The following is a 12599-nucleotide window of genomic DNA, read 5'->3' as shown; positions in this document are numbered from 1 at the left end:
TTATGTTTGCTATGAAAAATTAAACATTCTGCTGTATATGAGTACAGTATTGATTTTTGTCTTTTCTTGATTATATCTGAAACTCTAATAACGTGTTCTGAAAGCTAATTGCTAATGTAAATTTTTGACACAGATTAAAAACATTTCTGGCTTAAATTCAAAACAAAGGTGGGATATTACCTTTAAACTTGTCCTATTGAACAAATCAGCTCCCTGAGTTCTACAAAGAATTGTGTAGAAGTCTTGCATCCAGTCACAAGATATAGTTATTTTCGTATTTCAGTGATGTGACAGACTATTTATGTGTGTATGTGACTATTATATCAGCAGTCTTTACGATGGAGTGACCAGTCACACTCTCTTTGAACTAAATAAAGAATGACCCTCAATGTCATTAAAAACATCTACAGGCATAATTTTTACCCTTGTTAACTGTAAGCTTTGACTTTGAATCACTCACACCTGGATTTAGTAGTTATAGTCAATAAAATTCAAATGTATATATGAATATTTAATTAAACATTTCATAATGTAAATATAAAAGTGTACAAGACATCCCTTCTGCACGGTAGAAGCACATTTCTGTGATGTAATAACCATACCCACCCACAATGCATGTGATTTTTTCCCTATGAAACGTGGTGCCCTGCAAGTATCCCGCAGGAATTTTCTGACCCCTCACCTAAATATTTGAAGCCCTTTTGAGGATATCCATAAAAACAGTCCGCATTTTGGAATAACACCCAAAATGCAGTTTCTTTGACACTGTCCTTGTCAACTGTGTCATTGTGCTATCTATGTATATATTATATATAATATTGTATCGTGGTATTACACTGTAACTTTCATTAGGTCTACTGTTGTTCATTTTAATACGTTTCAAAGAATGTTCTAGAGCCAACTCAATGTTAATTCAAAGGACAGCTGCCAGTGCAGTTTCTACATGCTGATTTAGAACACAAATATTTAAAAACTATTTTTGCTTATTAATTGTACTAATTTGTACTCATTTTGTCTGGGAAATTCATGCGAATTATAGGCAGATTGTGAGTTAGAGATGAGTGAACGGCGAATGGTTGCCTAACACTTTAGCCACGCCCTATCTGTGACGCATACGTTTGGTTATATGCCCACGTGCAATTTTGCTCCCACAACGCACCAGTCGCTACGGAGAGAACACTGCAAAGTTTGCTTTAAGTGGAACTTTTTAATCTTGCATTTTATTTTAGGCGTTTTGAGGCGTCCAAATTGTAAAACTTCAACCAGATCAGGTACAATGAAGTACATCATCGGAATTGGAGGGTAAGTGACTTTTTAGAGTAATATTATGAACAACAAGTTGTAATAGTTGCAGTCCAGCCATGTGGCTTTTAATATTTTTAAGTTAAGATAATATATTGTACAGATAGTCATTAATTATTTTCTTACTGTTTTTTATTCACACTCATGACGTGTTGGATGCGTGTTTTCACAGAATCGCGAGCTTTGAAACGTTTGTTTATGTTTTGAGCGGGAGATTTAAAAATGTGAGCGCGCCGAAGTTGCTGAATGTTTTTAACGGACATTCGCGCCTTAATATATCTATGCGTTGTTTATACTCGTATTGTTGTTGTTTGTAAAGTAAATTAAACAGTCTTTTTATTCATTTTCTTGTTGAGGTGCCATTTCTTATATTATTTGTGATTGTAATGTGTTTGTTCATCATCACCATTGGCTTTAATACAAAGGGCGAAACATTAAAGTAAACGTAAAGACGCCTTATTTTACTTTATTTATTTAAAGTGTAAAAAATTAGGCAAGAGATTATTGTAGTGAACACGCGGGTAGTTAGCGTTATATTCTTTGTTGTCATAAACCAGCTGAGGAACTGAGGAAACCATCCCGCCATTTTTATATGAATAAATTTTAACATACACGATTATACTTAAAATATGTTTAATCGTTCTATTTTTTTCAACTTTTATTTTTAACATTCCTTTTTCATTTATTCATATTTAGTGTGACTAATGGTGGTAAAACCACCCTGACGAACAGGTTAATAAAAGCCTTACCAAACTGCTGTGTGGTTCATCAGGATGACTTTTTCAAGGTGAGTTCATCTAAATATAATATTATTTTAATATTTCTGGTTAGTTTCGTGTTGGCTTTCAAAAAGATACAGTTTTAATTATTTATTATTATTATATGGAGCTCTTGTAGAATATCGGTTTTGTAATTCAACAATATATTAGTTTTTTACATTTAATTTGCTGTGCTGTTATAATTGTAGCTTTCTTTTCTTGCCTGTTAATAGTACTACATATATGGCTTCAATAAGAAGTAGCTTTATTATAATGAACCCTTTAATGATTCTTTACATTTACTTAATAAAGCTTTCTTTTGGTTACTTGTATAAGCATGTGAGAACTCAAAAGTACTGATCCAAGATCAGTTTGCCCCCATCTGTCAAGTTGTATTCATCAGGTTATGATGGCCGAGACCTGATTCTAGATCAGCAGTCCGGCTCTCTAATATACATGACGGCAGATGTAGATGATGGCATTTGCTGCAGTGTTTTACTGATCACTGTTATTTCAGCCGCCGGATCAGATAGCAGTCGGAGCGGATGGCTTTAAACAGTGGGATGGTAAGAATATAATTCGTAGGAGAGAAATAACTCATTCTACGCATCGCCTCCCATAACAAAGATTTTATAATGTCCCTCCCAACCCATTTTCATTCTCTCCAGTGTGGCTTTGCTATTAATGAAATTAAAACTGAAGTTTTGTTCTTGCTCTAAAAGCTTTTGTTCTGCTTTTGTAGTGATCACCGCTTTGGATATGGAGGCCATGGTGAATACCATCAAGGGCTGGGTGGAGAACCCCGTTAAATTCGCCCGCTCACACGGCATCCAGTTGACCCCGGCCGCAGAAATGGACGACCCCGAGAGCCAAGTGCACATACTAATCGTGGAAGGATTTCTACTGTATAACTACAAGTGAGCAACTTATGGTGGCCTGGACTGCATGATTTGCAAAGATTAGATTCTGGGGACATTTGGGTACATATGCTCAGTGTATGTAAGAAGGAGACATCAAGGCGCACGACGTACATGCCAGTCATGTGACGCCCTGCATTGGTGTAGATAAGGAGACGCTGAGCTATTGGTGGGCACATGCAACTGCATGATTTCTGAGCCGGCTTATGTGGAAGCACCCTAATCAAGCACCTCGCAGTTCCAGAGAGTGTTCACTTTAAGGTTGTGACCCTTTTATCTTGATTGTTGGTCTTTTTCTCCCCATACAGGCCTTTGCTGGACTTCTTTGACAAGTCTTATTACATAACCATCCCTTATGAGGAGTGCAAGAGTAGGAGAAGGTGTGTAAAAATGGTATTTAGACACTCATGAATTGTGCTAAATATGAGCAGCTGAAATAAATACATGTATTATTTATTTCAGTACAAGGCAGTACACTGTTCCTGACCCTCCTGGACTCTTTGATGGTCACGTGTGGCCCATGTACCTGAAACACAGATGTAACATGGAGAACTGCGGTTTGCCAATTGGTACAGTTTACACGGTTGAGTTTGAACAAACACACAATATTTTAGATAAATATTAATTTTGTGTCACGTCTACTTCAACAGAGTACTTGGACGGCTTGAAAACAAAAGACGAAATGTACAACCAGGTTTACGAAGACATCCACAATACACTTCTGAATCGCTTATAGGTGAGAAAGACAATCCAGATGTCAGGTGGAATAATTAATTGCATATGTTTATGTGCTGTAATAAAAGAACTTGTCTCGTTTTTTGTCTTTCAGCAGGAGCAGGCTGCCGCCCATAATCTGTACAATATTGTAAATACGAATCTTACTTGAATTGGACTTCAATTTTTTTTGTTGTTGTTGTTTTTTGTTTTAACATCCAATTGTTGTAAATAGTTTGATTGGAATGTAACTTAAATACTTGTGAAGGAACTTTTTGCATTACCATTTTGAGGACTGTGTTCCACATTTTACGTTGTTTAAGTTTGTGACTTTCAAAGCACTCCTTGATGACTCAATTCTGGAAAGTGTTTACCACATAATAATGAATTTCCAAAGTTTGATTTTAAATGTTCCCAATAAACATTGTGCTTTGACCTTTTTATATATTAACATTGGTCAGTCTTTCCATTTTACACCCATAATGACCATGTTTTGTCATTCTTCACCTGATTTTGCTGTATAATGTTTTTTTTATATATATATATATATATACACATTTTAATGTGGGTTTTTAAAGGGTTAGTTCACCCAAAAAAATTAATTTCTGTCATTAATCACCCTCATGTCAGTCCACACCCATAAGACATCTGATAGTCATATGATTCTTCAGTAGACCGCAATTTAACAACCACTTTCAAGATCCAAAAAGGTACTAAAGACATTGTTACAATGGTCAACGTGACTGCAGTGGCTCAACCTTAATTTTGAAGCAACAAGAATACCTTTTGTGTGCAAAAACAAATTTATTCAACATCTTCTGTCCTGTGTCATTCTGCTATGTTTATGTTCAGCACTTTCAGGTTCTATGTCAGAACACTGACCACTGCTCATGTGATCAGCTTCAGCCAATGTTGAGTCGAAATTGAAACTGGAAGTGCTGGACGTAAACAACATAGCAGAATGACACAGGACAAAAGATATTGTTGAATAAGTTGCTTGTTTTCTTTTTGCACACAAAAAGTTATTTTTGTTGATTCATAAAATTTATGGTTGAACCACTATAGTCACATTAGCCATTTTAACAAGGTCTTTAGTACCTTTCTGGACCTTGAAAGTGGTTTAATTGCTGTCTATTGAGTCATACAGCTATCAGATTTGATCAAAAATATCTTAATTTGTGTTCTAAAGCTGATTGAAGGTCTTAAGGGTGTGGAATAACATGAGGGTTAGTAATTGACACTTTTTATTTTTGGGTGAATTAACCCTTTGAACTTCTTATCCAGAGGCTCAACCAAGGGACTTCCTTTTATGAACATGTTAGTGTTTACACCTATTTTGAAATTATAAAAGTTAATTAACTTAACTTTAAGTTGAACGTTTCTAAAAGAATTTCTCTTTTACTGTCAGTTGAGCCTGTTCTGAACAAGAGGAAATTAGAGGTAAGGTAAGGGGTTAAAGCTATTAAAATACTATGAATACTCAGGTGAAAATAAGTACACTTCCATGATGTACTTAACATGCTTTATTTTTGCACTCATTTTGTACTTAATATACTAAAATTCTAATTAAGATAATCTTAAGAACATCTCGGTGTAGTCAACTGCTATTTTGAGACACCATGAATATGAACTAAAAAGTGCTTTTAACATATTTCTGTATTTTAAAAATGCATTTAGTTGCCACTTGTAGTATACTTCAGGTAAGTGGTAACTAAATACATTTTTAAATACAGATATAGTATATTAATAGCACATTTTAGTTTATATTCATGGTGTCTCGAAATAGTTGAGTACACTTAGATGTTCTTAATATTATCTTAAGAAGTACTAAAGATGATTTTTTAGTATATAAAGTACAAAATTAGTTGCTGAAAATAAAGCACTTATGTAAGTGTACTTATTTTCACATGGTATGTGCACTTAAAGATAAGAGATAAATATCACGCTAGTAGATAAATAACAGGACTAGGAACTATTAAATAACCATTACCAATGTCCAATATCATTCCTGGGGTTATTTTGTTTTCTACCAAATTAGCTTGCATTAACCCAAGGATTATTTTTATAAAGAGATAACCTTTAAATGCCTTTTAATTAACCTTTTCCGCTCCAACACAAGTTCCAGCTCAGCTTTATATTTATTGCTCTGTGTAAAAAGGCCTATGCTTAAGTTCAAACTGCATGAAAACAAACATTGTCTAGACATTTTCCTGAATAAACCTTGAGCTCATGCTTTAAATTCAGAGTTGAATGTGCCTATGTGCTTTTCAATAGTGTCCCTTTCTCATAAGACAAATGCCTACTCATTCACTTCAAATATTTGTGCAATGAAATAATTCGAAGGGGAAAGTGAAGACATTCATCGCTATAGGAGCAATTGTCGTCATTGGAAGATTGGAATGGTTTAAACAATTTGTAAGGCAGATATTCTTGTGATAATGGCTGAGAATTTTATATCATTTCATGTGATTTAGTGACAAACAGGTAGTCATTTTGTTTACAATATGCCAATAATAAACCCTTATGCAATTAATTAAAATGACATTTTTCACTCCCTCTAGTGGCAAAACATGTCCTATTCAGTGAACTGCAATTAAGGAAGACTATAAAACAAATAGGCTATGGGCTTTTTTACTTATATTTTAGTAGTTATACATGTTTTTGTCAACTAACTACACCTTTACTATTAAAGTGGCACCACATTTCCCATTTGTAAATGTGTTGTGTGTGAAACTTCAAGGAGGAAAAAGTGGGAAAGTTTGGAGAGAGAAACGCCTCCAATGTACCGCCTTCATCTCAACCTGGGCTCTTATTTAACAGCTTTGGGGAGCACAAAGTGCCACACTTTCTTTTGCATCCTGGTCCAATTTACCCATAATTTAATAATTTTGAAATGAAATATTCATTTATTCTCTTCTTCATACACCTGAGCATCCTGGTGTGTTTAAGCACCGCACAGCGCCATGGACCCTGGAGACACAAGGTTAAGTGGGAAACTAACAGACAGGTTTACAGTTTACTGGGCACCGGTTCTCAATATCACACACCTGTTTCTGGAAAACGAAATGCAAGATTCTTATTGACGAGGCATTTGATGCCAACATTCACAAGCAGGATTTTCATGGGACGTTCTGCCAACACTAGGATGCACACAGTTGGGCATGTGGTGCATTCAAACTCTGCGCCAGACCACAATCTTGGTATGGATGCAAGACCCTACATGACGTCTGGTCATACATCTCCTTTGAGGAATAATCGGTTGTCTTTGCATGCAAAAAGAACTGCACTTTCTTCAGATGAAGCACTGCACACTCAGTTCACGCTCTATGGGATAGCAGCACCAACTGAAAAAACTACACTGGCACCAGTGAAAGCTTCAAGGCCACCCGGACGCCATAACTTAGTTACCAGCACACCAAAACGAACATCACCCACGGCAGCTACTGAAAAAACTTCCGCTATCAATTCTGAGGCTAATCCGCTTCCTCAACTTTCCACTTTGACTGGGAGTAACACTGCTAATAATTCTAAACTTTCATCAAGAACCAGTTCAGCTGCACCTTCAGCATATGTTAATAACAGAAATACGGTAAATCCTCCCCTCCGGGTTGAGGAAAGTGACACTATGATTGGTGATGAACCAACGAATCCTCAGGTAAACAACAGAAACCCTTTCTACTATAATCTGCTCCCAAATGGAAGTGTCAATAGATCTCCTCAGAGAGAAACGGGTCATGTTACAAGGTATTTCCATAACGGTAAGACAACATTTTGAACTTTTTAGTCAATGTGAGAAATATACAACGACTTTAAGGGCGGTCGACTGTTTTTAAAGTACATTTTATAGGACATTATCGCTGCGAGAGCTGATGATGTTCACTTCTTTATGATGCAAAGTGTCTTTTGGCGCCCACTGTTGGATAAAAATCAGCATGTTAAAACAAATAGATTTAACCAATATTTTACATAAAAAGTATAATAAAGTGATAAATGGCAATTTACCTGTAATGGTTTTGCAATATGGTGTCTAACTCCGATGAAAAATGATCAAGTCGCGTACTATGGTTGCGACAATGAACTTATTTTTGTAGTGCCGGTCTAAATTGCATATTTTTTGTAGTGCCGGTCTAAATTGCATATTTTTTGTAGTGCCGGTCTAAATTGCATATTTTTTCTTTATAGTCTGTCCATTGAAATTATATACTAATAATCTTTTCCAGGACTGCCTGATCTCATTCCTGATCCATACTATATCCAAGCTGCATCTTATATCCAAAGAGTGCAGATGTACACATTAAGATGTGCCGCAGAAGAGAACTGCCTCTCCAGGTACTGACTCTATTTGGGAACCAAACCACAATAGCAGCGAATTATAACCATTCTTGATTTTCCAACCATTTTAATTGGAATATTTCCCACAAGTTCAGCGTACGACTCAAGAGTGAGAGACCTTGATTACAGAGTGCTTCTCCGATTTCCTCAGAGGGTCAAAAATCAAGGCACAGCAGATTTTCTCCCTGTGAAACCACATCACCAGTGGGAATGGCACAGCTGCCATCAGTAGGTTTCTGACAACTTTAACATTCAGCATTCACCTTATTTCAACAGACAGACACAGATGATCCGTGATGAACCTTTAACATCCATGGAACCTTTCAACTGCTCAAAATGTATTCAAATGTTCTTCACACTAAGAAAAATGGTTCTTTTAAGAAGTATTCACTGCACTCAAAAAAATAAAACATTGGTTCAACAAAAAAATATGTTAACGTTTTTCACTAGAATTTTTAACTTAAGCCAATTGGGAGAATTACATTAATTCAAAGCAATATTTTGAGTTGATCCAACATAATGTTTTAAGTAAGGTGAAGATGCTTTTTGGACACAATAAAACGCATGAACATGAACTTACCAAGCACCGCTTGTCACCATGATGGTAAATCTCCAAAAACCCACATTAACAGAAACTCTTCTAAATTAGCATAACAAAACACAAATTACTGCTAAATCTCCCTTACCATTAATCTTGCACAAAAAACATTATATAACACTTAATTTTAGCATTTACTCTCCCATTGAAGTGCCATGAGAAAAAAAAGGTTGGGGAATTTAAAACCAGCCCAGTTTCAAGTTTTAAGTTCGTCTAAATTAAAAGAAGTGTTCATACAACTCAAAACAATGAAACACGTTTACACGTCATCAGATTGTGTTTTACATTAACAGAACTTAAAATTAAATACATTTTTGATTAACTGAAAATGTTAAACTATGACAAGTCATGATAGTATATCGAATCAATCGGCATAATTTGTGTGTCATCCAAACTCAATAAAATAACAATTACAAGTAAAAAGTCTAACAGCATTTCAGAACTTGATTTTTTATTTCACAACAATATATATATATTTAAGTAATGACTAAAGGTCCCCTGAATTAGTTTTTAGAGTGTGAAAGGTCCCCAATGGTTTTCCATTTTGGGAACCAAGAGAGAAGATATTTTTTATACTTCACAGTTCATTGAATTCTATGTTAATTTACATTTATGCACATTTGTTCAATACTTTCATTCCAGTTTTTTTACAAGCTCCCTGGAAATCGAACCTATGACCTAGCTACAGAATCTCAAAGTGACTCTTCATTTCTTGATAACAAAGTGAATATTTATCTATATTACTCCATTTTCATCCTAAAGACATTATCACAGCATGGATGCCTTCAGCAATTACGACCTCCTGGATGCCTCCACGGGCAGAAAGGTGGCTGAGGGTCATAAAGCCAGTTTTTGTCTGGAGGACACCAGCTGTGATCCAGGTGTGAGGAGAAGATACGCCTGCACTGCTCACACACAGGTTCAAGGGAAAAAAATGTCACTTCCTTATTTTTTCCCACAATTAAGTTGTTTTATCAGTCAGTTTACAACTTTTGTCATTTTTGGAGCAGGGATTGAGCCCAGGCTGCTACGACACCTACCATGCCAACATCGACTGTCAGTGGATTGACATTACCGATGTTTCTCCTGGAGATTATATTCTAAAGGTGAGTCATTGCATTGTTATACCAAAAGTAACAGACATGCTTTGAAACTATGTGAACCATTAACAGGTGACCGTGAACCCAGGCTTCCAAGTGCAAGAGTCTGATTTCTCCAATAACATCGTGAGATGTGACATCAGATACATGGGGTCGTACGTCCAAGCGCATAACTGCAGAATCACAGGGTGAGTTTTAAGTATGGAATCAGAAATCTTTTTAAAATGGCTGACACATTAACAATGTTTATATATTTCACAGATACTGATCCAGTACTTCATCCAAACCTCCAATGGTGTTTGGAGTTGAAATCAACCAAACGCGCCATTCAAAGACACATTGTTGTGGATCGATTGGCCATTAACTTGACTTATTTGTACTTATCTAGATTTATGTTCTTGACAGACACTCTTCTTGCAAAGTGACTGTGACATATGTGTTAAAGCTAAACATCCAATGAGTGCCAATAATGTATAATGAATAAATTCTTATTTATTAAACTTTTGCAAAGTATATTCAATTCAATTATTGTATTCAATTACATTTTCTATGTATTATTTCTATTTCATTTTATATATTTTTATCTGACCAAGTTCTGCTGTTCTCTAAATTACTCACAAATCTTATGATAATTCGATAATCTCCATTCAGTTTCACACAATATTAGTTGTTTTCATGCCTTTTGCACAATATTGCACCATTTCATGCTTTTCATCTTCAGAAAGATCTTTCTTCCTCTCCATATTGCATGAGAACTGTGACTTGCTTAATAATGTGGAACAACCTCTAAGTAGGGTTTGTATAGATCTCGCAAATTATTTTGTCTGAGATTGATACCAGTTATCTAAAAAGACATGGATAAATAAACAAACAAACATTTTCTTAGAAAAACTCAAATCTGAATGTTTATTGTACAGAAATCTTACTGATTTGTCTCTTGCATAATAATTTGGAACGCAGTGTATGTATACGTCACTGAAGCAGTGTTAAAGTTAATGAGATAAATAAGTGATTAATTGAATGATGATTGAGCATTATTGAAGACACCTGATGATAACAAGCAGGATCACCAAAGGAGAATATTATCATTATTCACCATTATGGAGATCAGTGTTTGCTTTAGTTGCTTTAGCTCTTGCCCCTTGACTTTTAATAGTATTATTATTTTTGTTTGGGCTGTTATAATTGAGTTGTAACAGCCAGACAAGCAAATAGTTTTTGCTGTGTAGTGTTTCACAAAGGTGTACAGAAAGGGGAGAGTCCACCAGATTTTTATGGTCCACTCATAAATAGATTTTATTACTAGTTTATGTTTTTTTTTAACCACGGGATCATATATATTTGTGATCCTCTGAAGTATTTCAGGTCATGGCTCATTTGAAAATGGGTCTATGGGGTCAAATCCGCACAGCCAGACATCAGAGTCATGAAAGTTCAGTTTGCTCAGGATCTCCAAACGTGCTGAGAGTGCAACATCTCCGGAAACATTCCGTTCTGTCGGAACATTTAAAATGACACGAGAAAGAGAAATTCCAGAGTGGAATTCATGGGCAGAGACACTTTCATACGTGAGAAGGAATATCCATCATTGTTGACTATGGAGAAGACTTCTATTGGAAGTTTTAAAATTGCAATATATACGTACATATCCTTTCCTAGAAAAATAAAATCAGAACATGTAATGCTTCAAAAATATATAAAATAAGATATTTAATACTTCCCGTCATGTACCTGTTAAAAACCATCAGTCTATTAAACTTTTGACAGTGATATTTCAATCACAGTAATAATGTACAGTAGGGTACAACAGGGCTAATGGTGCCTTTGATTTTATTTTCCTCTAAACCACTAGATAGCACAAAAACTTCCCGCAGCATTTTCCTAAACATCCGCTTTTCAAAATGCACGTGCAATTTTGTCTGATCCTTGACGCAAAGTTGATTCTGAGGTAGTTTGATCTTTTTGTTTTTTAAAATGTTGTTGATTTAAGAAACAAATGAGAATCTATTATATTAATGTTTGTATTTTCAGACAAAGGTCTTCTTAATGATTTTCAGTTTTGTTCAAGGTAATTCAAGCACCAGTTTTTCAATAATGGAAGAATATGTAAAAGTATGGTATTTGGGGTAAAAAGCACCACTGCTGTTGGGGCAAAGGGCACAATAATTAACATGATAATGAACAGCTGACTGACTTTTCCATTTGTTGACATGACATGATTAGATTCAAATGGCAAATATCATATATCAAACTGGGTATTTTAGATATAATACCCATATTTAATGTAACAATCATATTTAAAAAATATTATATAATCATTTCATAATAAAATATAATTTGTTACTACTGTGAATCTATATTAAATATTAAGGGATCTTCTTCAGTGCTTTCAGAATATTTACTTTTCAAAGTTATTTTTCTTTCTGTATTTTTTAAATATATTTTATATTAAAATAGGCCTATTTTAATGACAGTATATTTATTGAACACAAATTATTTTTTTATTTATCAAAATAAACAGAAAATAGTAAAAACTTTGCTAAAGTGATTCTTTAGAACAAGTAACCTAGACATTATTAAAAACATTATTTTAGCTGAAGTATTTTTATGAATATTGTGTGCCTTTTACCCCATGTGTGCCTTTTACCCCACTTTTATGATTTATTTTCACATAAAATCTGTTGCTCCATCAATGTTTAATACAAACATTCCTGCAATCATACACTTTGAGAGTTGTGAAAAACACATTTTTTATTAAGGTGTGCGTTTAGCCCCGTTTTACCCTAATAATGATATTTTTGTACATTCAAAAAGCTATACCATGAAAATGCTTTTCATAAATGCTAATATACATTTGTTGGGACACTAAAGTGTAAAA

General features: G+C 34.8%; 2 protein-coding genes across 2 annotated transcripts; both read left to right on the top strand.

Annotated features, from left to right (window-relative positions):
* Positions 1-1157: 1157 nt before the first annotated feature.
* Positions 1158-4189, top strand: mibp (muscle-specific beta 1 integrin binding protein). The gene is made up of 8 exons (XM_067398853.1): positions 1158-1302; positions 1999-2089; positions 2578-2626; positions 2803-2977; positions 3286-3357; positions 3440-3546; positions 3628-3713; positions 3807-4189. Exons 1-7 carry the CDS (start codon positions 1277-1279, stop codon positions 3711-3713), a joined length of 606 nt encoding a protein of 201 aa, XP_067254954.1. The 5' UTR covers positions 1158-1276; the 3' UTR covers positions 3807-4189.
* Positions 4190-6752: 2563 nt separating this feature from the next.
* loxl5a (lysyl oxidase-like 5a) lies at positions 6753-10022 on the top strand. Its single transcript, XM_067396736.1, has 7 exons — positions 6753-7449; positions 7912-8020; positions 8114-8251; positions 9384-9540; positions 9632-9727; positions 9794-9909; positions 9983-10022. The coding sequence occupies exons 1-7, from the start codon at positions 6786-6788 to the stop codon at positions 9987-9989; spliced, it is 1287 nt and encodes a 428-aa protein (XP_067252837.1). The 5' UTR covers positions 6753-6785; the 3' UTR covers positions 9990-10022.
* The last annotated feature ends 2577 nt before the right edge of the window (positions 10023-12599 follow it).

This window comes from Chanodichthys erythropterus, chromosome 10 (assembly GCF_024489055.1).
Source record: "Chanodichthys erythropterus isolate Z2021 chromosome 10, ASM2448905v1, whole genome shotgun sequence".
In the NCBI taxonomy this organism is placed as follows: Eukaryota; Metazoa; Chordata; class Actinopteri; order Cypriniformes; family Xenocyprididae; genus Chanodichthys; species Chanodichthys erythropterus.
This window is presented reverse-complemented; position numbering and strand designations above follow the sequence as displayed.